The sequence below is a fragment of the Palaemon carinicauda genome, chromosome 14 (assembly GCF_036898095.1).
Source record: "Palaemon carinicauda isolate YSFRI2023 chromosome 14, ASM3689809v2, whole genome shotgun sequence".
NCBI classification, from domain to species: domain Eukaryota; kingdom Metazoa; phylum Arthropoda; class Malacostraca; order Decapoda; family Palaemonidae; genus Palaemon; species Palaemon carinicauda.
Window position 1 is genome coordinate 45,377,088 of NC_090738.1, and position 17,052 is coordinate 45,394,139.

The following is a 17,052-nucleotide window of genomic DNA, read 5'->3' on the forward strand; positions in this document are numbered from 1 at the left end:
ACGAATACCCATGCACCTGATACACTCTTGAGTCCCAAAACAGTCCGCTGTTCATCGCAGCACTAGACGACGGGTTTTAGGACACTACCCGCTGCCACCACAAAGTGTTTTATTTCATGTACTTGCTTCGCATAGTGTTTGTAGAAGACCCTGGATGATTTCCATTCAGTGTATGAGCGGAGCCTCTCAAAGTCCATGTGTTGAAAGAAATTCAAAGACGAAGCAACTTTTCTCGGATCGTGACCTGCGTGTGTACTGTAAGGATCCACTCTGCGAATAAAGTAGGTGAGCTTAGATCTCAGATGTCTTAGGGATAGGTTTGATCGTGAAGTTTCGCCTCTGAAGAACTGTCCTCCCTTGAAGTCTGAAGTTCTTCGAAGATAGACCTTAAGACACTCTACTGGACATAGAGAGATATCTTCCTTCAGTGGGCAGATTCTCCAAGGACCCCACCTCTTAGTGGGTAGTTCATTCTTGGCAAGAAATGCAGGATCAGGAAAAAGGTTCAGTTCTCCTGTGTCTAAGAACTGAATATGGCCTTCATTTCTGGATAAGGCCACTATTTCACTAACTCTAGCCCCTGAGGCTATTGCAAACAGAAAGATGACTTTCTGTGTTAGATCCTTTAGAATACAATCCTCATTGTTTAGGTTCGAAGCATAGTGCAAGACTTTGTCCAAAGACCATGTGATGGGCTTTGGAGGGGTTGCTGGCTTGAGTCTAGTGCATGCTTTTGGGATCTTATTGAAGATTTCACTAGTGAGGTCCACCTCAAAGGCGTACAGAAGTGGTCTAGTCAGGGCCGACTTACACGCAGTAATCGTGGTGGAAGCCAGGCCTTGTTCGTGTAGGTATATGAAGAACGCGAGACAGAAATCTATCGATATCTCTGTTGGTTTCCTTGTTTTCACAAAGGACACCCATTTCTTCCATGACGATTCATATTGTCTCCAAGTCGAACTTGACTTATACTCTTCGATGAAGTCAACTTTATCCTTCAAAATTCCAAACTTTTTGTTCGCCGCTAGGGCGAGAAAATCATGAGATGTAGGTTGTTGGTTCTCGAGGATGAAGCGTAGACAGTCGATTTCTGGACCAGTTGGGAAAAATCGGTAAAGGAAACGGCTTTAGTTTCAATTCTAGAACTAGAGGGAACCAATTGCTTTTGGGCCATTTGGGGGCCACTACTGCTGCTGTCCCTCTGAAGGATCTTAGCTTGTCGAGGACTCTTAGCAGGATATTGGTTGGTGGAAACAGGTAAATGTGATTCCCCGTTCCAGTCGAGGGACATGGTGTCCATCGCTTCTGCTTGAGGGTCCATATAAGGTGCTACGTAACGAGGTAGTTTCTTGTTGTCGCTCGTTGCGAAGAGGTCGATCTGCAGTTCCGGGACTTTTTCCAAAATGAAGGAGAATGAGTCTGCGTCTAGGGACTATTCTGTCTCTATCGGCTTTCGCCTGGACAGAGCGTCCGCTGTCACATTGCGGAAACCTTGTGGGTAAACTGCTGATAAGTGCCATCCCCTGGTTGATGTGAGGTGATCTCGAGCCTTGTCGATTTAGACATTTTACTATCACTTCGTTGTCCAGGACCAATCTGATGTGGATTGCTCTGCGAGGGGATAGTTTCTTCAACGTCAGAAAAACTGCCACAGCTTCCAAGATGTTGATGTGAAAGGTTTTGAACTGGTGCGACCAATTCCCTTGCACTTTTCTCTCGTGAGAATGGCTTCACCATCCTTCCAAGGAGGCGTCCGTGTGTATCACCACTGATGGTTGTGGTGGTTGTAGGGGGATTGTCCGTGCTAGGCTCTTGGCTGTTGACAACAGCCTTAACTGTGTGCGCAATAGGGTCGGGGTCAACCTTAGTTGATCTCTTTGTGCGTTTGATGCGTATCTTCTCCAGACTCCTGACGCATCTTTTAGACGTGCTTGTAGCACAGGGTCTGTCACTGCTGCAAACTGGAGAGAGCCCAATACTCTTTCCTGTTGGAGTCTTGAAATCCTCTTGTGACGGATTAGTCTCTTAACAGCTCCCGCTATCTCTCTCCTCTTCTTGGATGGAATGGAACCATTGGAACTTCTGAGCTTGAGAAAGGCAAGACTTCTTGCGATTGATCTTGAAGCCCAGGTATTCCAGGAACTGGATCACCTTTTTGACTGCTTGCAGACAAGTAGTCTTGGATGCTGCCCACACCAGCCAATCATCTAGATATGCTACCGCTTGAACTCCTTCGGAGCGTAGCTGCTGGAGAATTGTGTCTGCTAGCTTCGTGAGTATCCTTGGGGCTGTGTTCAGTCCGAAGGACATTGCTCTGAAGACAAATTTCTTCTTCTGTAGCTTGAATCCTAGGTAGGAGGAGAATGGGTGGCTGACTGGCAGATGCCAGTAAGCGTCTGCTAGGTCTACTGAGACTGTGTACGCCCCTTTCGGTAGAAGGGTCCTTATGTGTTGCAAAGTAAGCATTCAGAACTTGTTGTTCTCGATGAACTTGCTGAGTAGAGACAAGTCTAGAATGACTCTGAGTTTGTCTGAGTCTTTCTTGGAAACACAAAACAGCCTTCCCTGGAATTTGATGGATTTCACTTTCGTTATTACCTTCTTGTTCAAGAGTTCTGAGGTATATTCTTCTAACGAGGGGGTGGAGTGTTGGAAGAATTCTGTAAAACGGGGTGGAGTTCTGTTCCATTTCCACTCGAGTCTATTCGTGATTAGGCTGTGGGCCCAGGGATTGAAGGTCCAACAATCCCGAAAGTGGTACAGTCTGCCCCCTACCTGGAACCCCTCATTGCTTGGGGGGTCCTGAGGACTTGTTTCCGTGACCACGTCCTCCTCACCCCCTTGAGGGTTTCTGGAGGAACTTCTCCTTGGGCCTTTTCCTTTGTAGGGGCGAAAGGTAATTGACTGCCTCTCAAAGCCAGGGTTAAATACTGGCGACTGAGCTACCAGCTGTTGAGGAACCATCTGGAAGGTGGTCTGAGGCTGGGCTACCAGTTGAGGCATCGTAGCCATGGTCAAGGCAAGAAGTTGCGCAAGTCTGCGTGGTCTCCTTGCCTTTTTGTTCTTAGGCTGGGGACCTACGTCTGAGGAAGATTTCCTCTTTGAGGTCATGCTCCACTTTTGGAGCAGGTTCCTATTCTCCGTGGCTGCTCTGGCTATGACCTCTCGGACCAATTCCTGTGGGAAAAGGTCCTTACCCCAGATGCTCAATGAAATCAGCTTGCTGGGTTCGTGTTTTACTGTCGCTGAGGCAAACACGTGCTCTCTGCAGGCTCTCCTTGCTCTGATGAAAGCATATAAGACTTTCACAAGGGTTCCCATGTGAGACTTAGCCAGGAAAATATACATTTCTGGGGCGTTATGTAGGCCTGCGCTCATTTCCAGGCAGTTCTGATGAGAAAGGGAGGCTGCAAGTCTCTCCTTCGTCTCCTGTTCCCTCCTCTGAAGATGGTCTGGCAACTTCGGAAGGTTCTCATACAACTACTGGCCTGCTACCTCTTGATCCAATTTCGAGACGGAGAAGGTTAGGTGGACATCTTTCCACTTCTACTCACAGGCAGGCATTGCTAGAGAGAATGGTTTGCATTCCTCTAGAGCTGGGCAGGGTTTGCCCTCTTCGACTGCTTTGATTGCAAAGTCTAGAGCTTTCTCTGAAAATGGGAAAGAGATGGAGGAAGGAGCAATAAAGGTGGGGTGCCTCTTGCTCAGTGCTGAGACTTTGGAGTTGGTGTACCCGGCACCTTTCAAGGATTTTAGGAGGATGGCTTGCGCCTTGTCATGCTCGAAGACAATGACTTCTTTAGGTATTGTTTCCTCACGGGATGCATGTTCATCCCGCAGTCTCACGTAACAGTCTGGGTAAGCTGAAAAGCTAGGCCAGAACTCAAGATCTTCAAATAGTTTGGCTCCTAACGTCTCTGAGACGAATAGTTTCCCATTCATCATGGGCATATGCTCCGCATACCTCCAGGGGTTGGTTTCGGAGCAGTGAGGGAGATCCAATACTCTAAGGGGCTTCTTAGTGGAGCCCCTGGAAGGTCGAGGGCGGTCCCTTTCCTTTATCAGTCTCTGATGTTGCTGGATAGACTGCTTCATCATCTCCTGTTCCTTCTGGAACGATTCCAACATCCGCTGGATCGACGTGAGGATCGCTTCACCTTGTCGACCTGTGTAGCTGGTTGAGGAGTTGGAGTTGAAGAGGTTGACGGCATAGGTTGGTGTACCGTCACAGTGAACCGAGGGTTTTCAGTTACCGTCGAAACGGATCCTTCTTCCTCCGTTCGTGGTTGTTCCACATCTTCTTCAGGTCCTCCTTGCAGTAGGTCCTGTTTCGTATCAGTGGACACTTCTGACATCTGTTCTTAGTGGATGTCCATGCCTTCCAGGGCCTTGTGTATGTCTGCATTGATCTTCAGTTGTACAAGAAGAGGCTCGACCTGTTCCTGAGGCACTACCCCATTTGGTAGAGCCTTGGGGAACATAAGGCACCTTAGGGAGTCGTTGGGTAGGTATGGTCCCGGAGAGTTCTTTTGGAATCCTCTTACCCACTTGCGAAGGGTCTCTCTCGCTGTGTCCCTAGTCTCTAAGTTGACTGGGAGGGCTTCTTCGAAGCCGTTGGCCAACAGGGTTGAGCAGGTGGGGCAACCCTTCAGGTCCCAATACTTTAGGACTCTCGACACGATACAGCAGGGGGCATAAGTCCTGCACATCGTGTGTCCACAAAAGTCTTTACCCTTGTGGTTGCAGAACAAGGCTGCACACTTCTCCATCGGCTCCTCCTGTAAAGGAAAAGGATCCGATGAGTATTGTGGTTTTTATATCATTGATATAAAAGCATACATTTTTATTAACAATAGTAATCACTATTGTATATAATAGCTTAGGATAGTAAGCTTGAAAGGAAGTAGAAAAGACACATATCTGTGTTTCCTCTCCCAGGCCATTGCTGAGACCTCCATCAGTAATAACATTTGGTTTCTCTGGTAGGGAGAATACAAGGCAGAAGAAACTCTAGGAACTAGAACTAGAGTTAGGGTTAGTAAGTGTCTATACTATCATTATCTACCTGTAGTATACATTAATACTGATCGGTGATTTCTTAGGGTCCCGATGATAGAAGAAACCATCTGGGTGTTGAGGGAGTACTCAAACCTCAACATAATATCGTGGTCCCAACAATAAACTGTGATAGGAAACAAAGAGTATGTTAGAAAATATGTGTACTACTGTATATTTGTATACTGTAGTTCAACCAGCGGCACTGCCGGGGTTAGGCTAGTACCTGGCGGCACTAACTGATAGAGAGAGAAAGCATTAAGGAAGGAGTTTTTCCTATTATTATGGTTTAGCACAACAATTGGAAGTGTAGGAGGACTATCAGGCCGCCTACTGTCTCCTTGCCAGAATGAGAGTTCCAATGGAAGGGGTAAGAATCCACCTGATTCTGGCTTCCACCCATCCACAAAAGGCCTGCCGCCGGCTATACCACTGGCGACAATAATTGTGGATGGCAGACCAAGATAGGGCTGAGGACTTCTCAAAAGTACATTAGGTTTCCCACTGGCAGCCGTCAGGGCCGTCTCAATCTTCCCCCAGTGATATTCACTTCCGGTGAAGGAGGGACGTAAGGGGGAAGGTGGCTGAGGCGGGGTGAAATAACTGCCACAGTCAGGACACCAGCCGGTAACGCAGTCAACCTGGCAAGCCGGGATCCCGACTGTCAGAATACCAGTGAAAGAATGCTGTGACGGCTATGACGTCACTAAAGGACAGAAGGGGGAAAGGAAAGGGTCTTGTAGTTCACTGAGAAGAGAGGTGGCGACAGGTATAGCACCTACCTTCAACCTTCAACAGTGGACTGAGGAAGCCTGGCTCCCAGTGCTGACGACATCGCCGGCGGCAGAGGAAACATGGTTCCTTTGCTGGCAACATTGTCAGTGGCAAGACAAGGGCACCCTGAGTTAATTACTATCTGATCCAAAGCCGGAGGTGGCAAGAACTCTGTTCTACTCAACGGCAATGAAGAAAGACAGTGGTTGCCGCCTGTAGCGGCGGCGGCACTCAGGGAAGGAGGAAGGGTTTAACCTCTTTTCTCTGAGAGAGAATGTATATCGAACCTTATCCATAGATTCCAGAGGATGTAATTCCTCATCCGAATCAATAATGAATGATAGGGTGAGGCTAAACATGGGGAATTACATTACTAACGTATATATGAGTGAGGCTAGCCTAGCTCTGGTAGGAACCACGGCCAAGGTTGGTACCGCCGGGGCTCCCGCCGCATACGAAAAGTAAAGGTACATAATAGGAAGAGGAATAATAATATATCTGTAAGCACAATCTTCACTTGTATAATTTGCCTAACTAGCTAATATTATAGCTAAATACGGGGAAATGTCGCCCTACTGACTAAATAAAATGCAATAATAACGGGCAACTGCGGTCGTAAAATGGCCGCCTCCAGTTCGTGGCAACACTCAAACAAATACACTTAAATTATTCAAATTCAACTGTGAGAAGGAAGCCTAAAATTATACACAGGAAAGAATTAATGCTCAACTCTCCAGAAGATGAAGATGCTGGAAATTGCATGATTATTCCCAAAACTTAATACAAAACACCGGGCGGCCGGTATTAGTATGGATAGGAGGTCCACCAGGTACCTAGATCGGCACCCCTTTCTTTTCCCACTCTTCTCCTTTACATCAAAGAGTTAAATCTATTCGGGGTGAAGATTGCTATGTGTCGTATCTAAAAAATACGTCCCCTGATATTATGCGGTATCCTTAATTGGATACTTGCGCCAGGAGTTAGAATCCTGGAGACCTTCGGTTTATTTCTCTGGGAGTATCACTGCGGCAAATATCCCTTAGAAGGCTACCTAAAGGAATCCCTCCATCAGGACGAAATGGCCCGAACCCCCCCCCCCCCAAAAATATATATATATATGTGTGTGTGTGTGTGTGTGTGTGTTTGTACTGGTATATATATGAAAGGGAGAGAAAGACTGTATATAAGTACTGTGCGGTGTACGTGTATAAGCACAAACTTGCTTGAGTACATTAGTGTATAGGTAACATCTTTTCTCTGTGCACACTATTTGTAAAAAAAAACTCAAACTCTATTTCTCTTTTGTGAACATTTTGTATTCTACCTTGAATTTACATTTTCAAGCAACATATAGATGTAAGCACAGTAGAAGGAATATATAACATACTTATATTTATATACTGTATTGATCCAAAGTTTTGACTGAAATTCATGGGAGCATGTTAACTAAATTGATAAGGCAATTTTAGCGAGGATCATTTTGGTATGGGAATGTTGTGACTGGACAGCAAGGAGTAGAATGCACATAGTCAACAGAAATATAATTTTATCTATCATAAAATAAGGGCAATAAATTGTATAGCATTTAGGAAAATAGGAAACATATTTACCTGCGCAAGAGTGACAATAGATGGGGAGATCCTGAGCTTAATTGGCTCAATGTTAATTTCCTCCTCTGATGACCCAGCTTTGGAAGCTTCAGATAACATGGCTTCCATAGTCTGATTATTCCCTCCTTCTCCATGGGAACTTTTCCCACGCTTATCATAAACCTTCAAACATAAAAGAAAATACAGAATCTATTATGTGTTAAAATCATGAACAATCATTGTACTTTTTTTAAATGAGAGAGGATTTTCATCAAATCAGCATAAAGATTTATCTAATTGTAATCAGTGACCATACAATAAAAAGTTAATATTCTTAATATGTGATAAATGTAAAAGCAATACAGTATCTTTTAAATAAAAATAATTCAATACAATCATAAAGTTAAAATATGAAATTATTTAAAATTCCAAATTTTAAATTTTAAAGTAATTTGTATTTTTCCTTTAGGTAGGGAAAATGTTTTTAGTGTGAGCTGGACAGCCATTGAATTGATTTAATGAGACGTTAAGCAACAGATGAGAGCAGGAGTGAGGAACCCTACATCTCTCGACTGTCAAAATTTCTTCACTTATGACCTTTTAGTTCAGAACTGAGAGGGGTGGTTGAGAAGTGAAGTTTAATGTAAAGGACTCAGGTTTGTATAGCTAAGAAAAATACAAATTACCTAAAAATGTATTATTTATTCCTATGCAAACTACAAACCATCTTCCTTTATGTAGGGAGACTTACTGCTTGGTGGGTCGGAAGACTCCCTACTAGAACCAAAGTGGTTGGTTCTTTATCTTTTCTGGAAATGTCAATCTACCTTGTTCCATACAGAAGCAAAGATGACTCTAGCAACCTCCTATCTGCCTATCTTTGGAATGAATATGCTGATAGGGCCTGGCCTGTCCAAGAAGATTGGTATGTGGTCAAGAAAGGTATTCCTTCCCTGAAGGGGAGAGCAGTCCAAAACAATATACTGTACCTGCCATATGTGATCTGCATTGCTAACTGAGGAAAAACAAAATAAATTATGTAACAAAAAACTCCCTCAGGAGGAACACCTAGTCCATGACAGGAAAGGAGACCACCAAGGGAACAAACATAAAAAAAGAACTGCGCCCTCCCTTCCCGGTCGTCATTGATGGGAGAAGGGGAGCGGAGAGTAACTGTAATAAAACAAGAATTGCAATTATTCAAATTAGTTAAAAATATTTGCGAATAGGAAAAACCACTGATCCTCCGAAGGGAAGTGTTCACCACAGAGAAGAAGCTGGAAAGTTAAATTACAAACAGTTATAATTTCACTTAAACGATTAAGAAAAACAATCAGAAGCGCAACCTAACCCGCGAACGGAAAAGTTGCTCCCCCGTTAGTATATTGTTGGAACCCCATGAAAGCTGGACAGCCTTGAGAAGAGGAAGACCGAAGTCAATCTCTGAAAGGCCACACTCCCTTCCTTTCCTCTTCCCAGTGGAAGAGGGAAAGGCAAAGTCAACAGTTGAACGAGGAGGGTCCAAATGATGACGATTCCCCTGCAGCGGCGTCCAAGTCATCGGTAGGTTATCCGCTGACAGGAAGACCAATGGACAAGGGGGAGAGGTTGGAAGGGAAGGTTCCCGGCCTTACGCAAGTGTCTTGAGAACATGCACTACAGTGAACCCTCGTTTATCGCGGTAGATAGGTTCCAGACCCGGCCGCGATAGGTGAAAATCCGCGAAGTAGTGACACCATATTTACCTATTTATTTAACATGTATATTCAGACTTTTAAAACCTTCCCTTGTACGTAGTACTGTTAACAAACTACCCTTTAATGTACAGAACACTTAATGCATGTACTACAGTACCCTAAACTAAAACAGGCACAAATATTAAAGGCAATTTTATATCATGCGTTTCCTAAACACACCAAAAAGCACGATAAAAAATGGCAACCAATGTTTTGTTTACGTTTCTCTGATCATAATGAAGAAACAAACGCATTTAGTGTACACATCTGTGTATAGGTTAGTTTTTGCATCGATTATATTGATTATACAGTATGTTGATTTTGTTATTACCAATGTTTTACTTAATTTTTCTTAGGACTTCCAAATGATATGTTTTTCTTTATGACGCCGCCTGAAACGACGGCATCATAAAGTACGCTCAGTAAACAACCACGCTCAGTAAACAAAGAAGGCATTTAACGCGCATGATGAAAGTGATAAATAAGGGATTTTGACGAAGGAAAGATCTATTTCAGCGCGAGAGGCCTGTGTCGCCCAGTGAAATGCTCCTAAAGCACCATTTCTAAGGAATATAACTGCTATATATTACCAGAGAAAAATTTGCATAGGAATGCCAGGTTAAACCCAGCTCGCTCACCTATATAAGGTGTCGGTATAATATACTGGGGCGTGATAAATCACAACCAGAGGTCTCGCACTATTTAGATATCTCCTCTTCAAAATCCCCGCCACAGCGAGGTGCCGATCAACACTACTACCACTAACCTAACCCACGCCAGTGACGTCACTCCTCATAGCACCCAAGGTTTGGGGCCCATGTTGGGAGGGAAGTCAAGGGAGGGTTCACTGGGCGGCACAGGTCTCTCGCCTAGAAATAGATTTTTCCTTCGTCAAAATCCCTTTTCTGGGCTCCGAGCTGTGCCGCCCAGTGAAATTGTACAAGAGAAATGGTCCCAAATCTTGGAACAATACCTGAGGAAGTAAAATAAAATCCAAAATAACAGGTAAGAGGATAGCAAGACATAGTTGATTAAGGTTCACTATGTTCAGGAGGAATCACATTCCCTGCTGCCACTGTAGCAAATATAAGGCTTCCAGAGGTTTTAAGCAGTGGCGTTTAAATACTGTTGGAGACTTCCAGCCTGTATATTTAGTAAGTCCAGTGAAGTTCATAGTAATTAACTGAGGTAGCTACAGCTCATATATCATGGACGTGAGGGAGTGATGTGGGAATGATTCTAGGTAGCCCGTTAATGAAATACAGAATCTGCTGTCTGAGTCCTTTCAGGATGATGGTTCTTCACCTTCTCTAATGGGTAAGGGCCCTGAGGACTGAATGGGAGATATATTTAAGTAGGCTTCCAGAGTGTTTACTGGACATAAAGATGGGTCCTGCGGAAGTGGGACAATCTTCCAGGGAAACCGTCTGTCCTGGGGGTCCTCATTTTCGCTAAAAATCTTCTGTCAGGGGAAAGGAGTACTTCCCCTGACGAGAAAAATTCAATATGACCTGGATCTCTAGACAAGCTGAAAGTTCTGATATTCTGGCGCCAGAAGTCAGGTTCATTAAGAACAAGGATTTCCTAACCAATGGAATATAATGACAAGTCTCGTTAAGAGTGTCTGAAGCCAACTTAAGTACGTCATTCAGAAACCAGGAAACTGAGCTAGGGTGAGTTGATGGTTTCAATCTGGCGCAGGTTCTCGGGATGGATGAGAAGTATGAATCTGTAAGGGCAATATTAAAACTAATTGTAAAACCTTCAAGGCCGACTTAATTTGTGGTAATAGTACAAGTCGCTAAGCCTGATTCAAATAAAATTCTGAAGAAGGTTACTGTCAGATTCATAGTCATCGTCTCAACCTTTGAGTCCCTTAAAAACTGGCAAGTTTCATAACAGCCGAATCATACTGTCGAAGGGTGGATCCTTTCTTATCTGATTCTAAAAATAGCGTATTTGAGGATCAATATCTGCACCTCTTGAGCTGCAATTTTCATAAAGTCCATAAAGTTAGGGCATTCTGAATTCGAGGAAGCTAACACACTGCGAGTTGTACTGCTTGTGTTAGTATTGGATTGGGGATCTGTCGAGGTGGAGACCCAGTTCCACCAGAAGGGGAAACCCGTTGTTCTTGGGCCAGATGGGGGCTACTAGAGCAACTTGTCCTTTGAAAGTCCTGAGCTTGTCTAACACTTTCATCGACAGATTTATTGGTGGGAATAGGTAAATTCTCTCCCAAGTGTTCCAGACTAATGATATTGCGTCTGTGGCGTAAGCCCGAGGATCCGGGCTGGGGGCTACGTAGCACTCTAGTTCTCTAGTTTGTAGTTAGACTCTGTTGCAAACAGATCTATCTGGAGATCCGGAACCTGAGAAAGAATCCAACTGAAGGACTTTGGGTCTAGTGACCACTTTGACTCCAGCGGAGTTGTCCTCGAAAGTGCATCCGCCACTATCTATCTAGAAGAAACCTGATATGTTGGTTTTTGGTTGGAGCCGGTTGCCTAAGGTCAAAGATACCGCCATGGCCTCTAAAACATTGATACGAAGTTGGCGGAATATTGTCGACCATAGTCCCTGGACTTTCTTGTACTGAGAGTATTCCCCCCCCCCCCCCTGCCTGTTAAGGAGGCGTCTGTGTGAATGACCAGCTTGGGGGTGGATAATGTAAGGAAACGGATTTGCCAGATTTTGACCTTTGTCCATGGTTGAAGTCTTTTCTTCAGAATTGGTTGGAGTCGAGCCCTTTGTCTCGATATTACTCGTTTTCCTGGAGCACCATACTCGGCTTATATCTTTCAGTCTGGCCTTCAGTAGTATATCTGTTACTGAGGCAAACTGGAGGGCACCCAGGATTCTCTCTTGATTTCTCCCGGAAGACAATTTGTCTTTGAGAAAACGTATTGTGTTTTGCTATATCGTTCCTCTTGGCTGTTGGGAGACACAGAGTGTGGGAGCATAGAACCCATTGAATCCTAGCCATTGAAACTTGTCTTTGGGACCAAACGAGATTTCTCGAAGTTGATTTGGAACCAAAACTGTTGTAAGAGATTATCACTCTGTAGTTGCTGTGAGGCAGTTTTGCCTAGTTGAAGCCTAGAAACGGACGAAAATGCCTTGCTATCGGAACATGATAGCAAACGTCTGCAAGATCCATAGAGGAGGTGACGGCCCCACAGAGAAGCAAGGTCCGCACCTGAGAGATGTAAGAATGTAAGAATTCAGAAGCGACAGGTCCAGGATTACTCTTCGCTATTCTGAGTCTTTCTTTGGCCCGCTGAACAAGTGATCCTGAAATTACAAGCGATTTACTTCCTTTTGCAATAGATCGTTTTCATATAAGACTAGCTCTTCCGTTGGATGTTGATGAAAACTGGTTGGTGGAGGGGGCCTTTCTATCCAACTCCACCCCAGACCTTTGGAAATTATGCTGAAAGCCCAAATGTTGAGCGTTCAACGGTTCCGAAAGATGTAAAGTCTTCCCCCTACCTGAGAACTCCCAATGATTTGCTGCGGATTTACCTCCTCGACCTCCGCGGAATTCTCGGCCTCGAGAGTAGCTGTTGCGAAAAGTTCCTCTCGAGCTAGCGCCTCTGGCGCGCTGGTAACCCTGGAAAGCACCCTGAGTTTCAAAGGTGGGCTTAAGGGCTGGGGAAGTAGCATAGGAGGTAGTTGCTATTTGGGGCTGAGGAACCAGCACGTATTGCTGTTGGGGTTGACCCTTCGAAGTGAAAGGTTGACTCCCTTGTGCCACCGGGATGGTTTGAACCACCTGTTGGGACTGCCGGTTTGGAAGGAATGGAAAGATCTCAGACTCTTTCTACCTCGAGATTGGTTGCTGGCCGGTTCGAACTTGTGCTTGGGGACTAAGCCCATTGAACCTTGAGGCTCTGATTGACCCTAGCAGCTCCGCTGACGACGTTGTTGACTAAATCCTCAGGGAATAAGTCAGGGCCCCAGACTGGGGCTTTAATGAGCTTGTTAGGCTCATGTCTGATAGTGGCCTCAGACAAGACATGCCTACAGCAACGACGTCTGGCCGCAAAGAAGTCGTAGGAATCAGACAGTAAGGTTTGAAGTAATGACTTCGTCAAGACCTTAAAAGGTGGTTCTTCTTCATACATTAAAGAGGTCTTTTCTGCCATTGTAGCCGAGTTGATAGGACTACTCAGGCGCATACAGGCTTCGAACTCGAGGCATATCAGGGATTCCGGAAGCCTGGGTAGCCACTCACTGAACTGAATGGAAGCACAGTCAGCGCTTAATTTACCCGATGTGAAGGTCGCCGGGGCGTTAGTCCAGCAATCGTGATCCCCCGGGGACAGGAGGGAAGTCGGATCCGTTTCCTTCAGTTGCGGTAACGGCTTGTCCTCGTTTATTGCCTGCTGAGCAAGGTCCACTATCTTAGTGACACACGGAGTAGGGGTTTACTCCTCCAGTAGAAACATCGTGTACGGGCTCTCGTGAGGTGTTAACGTAGTGTTAACACACTCCCACTCGTTTAAGGGACGGACCCAGGTGGACTGAGCCTGCCCCTTCGGGTACATTTCGGTTTCTTTGGGGACCTTGTCAAACCTTACGAGTGTCTCCTCGGTAAGGCATGCGAAACCAGAGAGAGGGAACTGTAGACCCGGCGGGTAGAATTCAAAATCTTCTACAGTCCGGGTGCCAAACCCTTCGATGGTTAACATACCATCTTTGAAGGGAGAGTGCAAGGCCGCCTTCCACGGATTGCTTTCGACAAATTCCGGGAGCTTAGAGGCATCCGGGATGATATATTGTGCTGTTGAGGTAGCCCATAACGAATGAGACCCTGTACGAGGCTATCTGGTTTAGCACTCTCTCAGTGAGGGTGCTAACAAGGGAACCCATTGCAATATAATATATATACACATACATACATATACATACGTATATATACGTACACACGCACATACATACATAAATATGGAAACACATCAACACAACATCGTGTTCAAAATAGAAATGAATTTCTACCTCATACATGGGATCGGACGCTGGCCCCTTCTAATGAAAGGTCAGGTTGAAACCAACCATGCCACGAGAGGCCATTGCATCAATCTTGAAAGGGCTGCTGGATCGAAGGGAGCCTCCGGGGTCGTAGGTTTCAGGCCGGGCTTCGCTCTCGACCCAAGAGAAGTCTTAACTGGTTTGTGATTTGGGAGACCTGTGAGTCTTTGATAGGGGCTGGCGGGTAGCTTTAACTTTAGGGACAACAGGACGTGGCCTGACATCAGCCACGTGCTTCCTTGAAAACCCCTAAAAGGGAGAGACACAGGGTCTCTTTGCCCTGACACTCCAGGCGAACCCACCAACCCAGATCTAAAGAGTCGCCAAGGTAGAAGTCATGGAAGACTGCGAGCTCCGAAAGAGGGTATATCGTTACTAATGAACAAGGTAACTCCGTTGGGAATGTAAACTAAATAGATCGAGAATAAATGTTTAAATCGATCAATCACAAAGGAAATAAAATGAAAATCCCAAAAGATTATATCCGAAGTTAAAATTATAGATAGTAACGACAAGGGCACCTACAGAGTGTCCCATAGTAGGGTAGTAACCCAAAAAGATCCGGGTGTTCCGAATTTTTTAAAATAGACCGGTATGAAACCGGGACAAAAGGCTATGAACAAATTTTCGGACCGGTATAGTAACCGGGGAGAAAACTTTTCATAAATTAACTGACATTGTTAAAATAATTCCATAAAAGGTGAAGATTATCAATGAAATAATATTGTCATAGCGAGAAATATACTATCCCGTCGGTACTGGGGAAGTATAGAATAACATAAAGATACATAAGTATCCCATAGCAGGTCAGTAACCTAAAGAGATCCGGATGCTCCGAATTCTTAAATTAGACCAATATGAAACCGGGACAAAAGGCTATGAACAAAATTTCGGACCGGTACAGTAACCGGGGAAAAACTTATCATAAATTAACTGACTTTGTTAGAACAATTCCATAATAAGTTAAGATTATCAATGAAAAAATATTGTCATAGCGAGAAATATACTATCCCGTTGCTACTTGGGAAGTATAGAATAAAATAAAGATACATGAGTATCCCATAATAGGTTAGTAACCTAAAAGGATCCGGGTGTTCCGGATTCTTAAAGTAGACCGATATGAAACCGGGACAAAAGGCTATGAACAACTCTAGGACCGGTTTAATAACCGGGGAAAAACTTATAAATAAACTGACATTGTTAAAACAATTCCGTAATAAGATAAGGTTTATCAATGAAATAATATTGTCATAGCTTGAAATACACTATCCTGTCGCTACTTGGGAAGTATAGAATAAAATACAGATACATGAGTATCCCATAATAGGTTAATAACCTAAAAAGATCCGGGTGTTCCGGATTCTTAAAATAGACCGATATGAAATCGGGACAAAAGGCTATGAACAAAATTTCGGACCGGTATAGTAACCGGGGAAAAAATATCAAAAATTAACTGACATTGTTGAAACAATTCCGTAATAAGTTAAGATTATCAATGAAATAATATTGTCATAGCGAGGAATATACCATCCCGTCATTACCAGGGAGGTATAAAATAAAAAAGGGTTTATAATAACATGCTACCTTATAATAACATGTTCCCTGTTAAACAATTCCGTAATTAGATATGATCATTCAATGAAATAATATTGTCATAGTAGGAGATATACTATCCCGTTGTTACTGGGGAAGTATAGGATAAAAATGTTATAATAGCATGTTATAATAACATGCTACCTGTTGGCTCCGGGGAGACAACTATGAGAGACCCCGGGGTCGTAACATGCCTACCGGGGTAGGGGGAGTCAAAAGGGGAGGGAGGAAGGAGTTCAATGACTCTCCGCCAGCCACAAGAACCCAAATGAACACCGACAATAAATAATATAACAACAAATATCCGCTCCTCCGTGATACCCCACGAACAAAAATTTCTACATTATAGTAGAAACGAAAATAATACAGTACATAACGAAACATAACCAATACACAACCAAGTTCCCCCAGCCGACCGATGGCCAATCAGAGCGGCGGGGAAAAAGGGCTACGACAAGGCATGAGAATGAATGTACTAGACTGAAACCCCGGTGGATGTTCTCGGTACCAACTATAGTGAGTCATAAGGTATCCCAGGAAGGGATGGTGTGAGGGGGGGAGGAGGTGGTGGCAAGGCTGAGGTACGAGAAGGACTCGATCCGTAATGCCAAACCGCTCACGCAACATGAGAGACGAGAGGAATCCCCGAATGGGGATAATGGGGGGGGAAAGGAGGCAACGAGAACTAACCAATGAGAGGGCAGGAGGATATCACGTGGGCATGAGGGAGGACAGGAGTACCAACCTGACCGATGGAACCACATAAGTAAAACGGAATGATCATAAACGGAATGAGCAATAAAATAGTGTAAAATAATGTACAATAATGTTAAATGATGTACTGTAACACACTGAACTGGTTATAGGCATGCGTAACTTAAAGTAAAATTAGTAAGAGAAGGACGCAAGGGAATGGCAGGGGGATAATAGCTGGCAGCCCTCCAGAGCGGGAGGAGTCGCACTAGACAGGGATACCATCATAACTTCTACCTCAGGTAGATGCCGAACGGTAAGAAACAAATAAAATAACAACTGCCCCGCGAGAGTCCCACTCAAACTAAGCGATAACTAGACGGTAATCGCAATAATTATTAATAAGATCAATATAATATCAATAATATAATAATATAAACTCTTAATGCGGTAGCGAAACCAACTAGGCCATGCCCGAAGGCAGGCTTGCCAACCGAGTTCAAAACTATGATACGTAGTAAATCATCAAAACATCAAAATAATATCCAAAGCACAATGATGAGGTGTAATCTGAGAAA

The 17,052-nt window shown here is 44.3% G+C and overlaps 1 protein-coding gene across 1 annotated transcript in view; it reads right to left on the bottom strand.

Annotated features, from left to right (window-relative positions):
* LOC137653565 (protein hobbit-like) overlaps positions 1-17,052 on the bottom strand; it is a 572,883-nt gene that overhangs the window by 516,800 nt on the left and 39,031 nt on the right. The window contains 1 exon segment of the mRNA XM_068387072.1: positions 7,440-7,601. Coding sequence (XP_068243173.1) covers positions 7,440-7,601 — 162 coding nt within the window.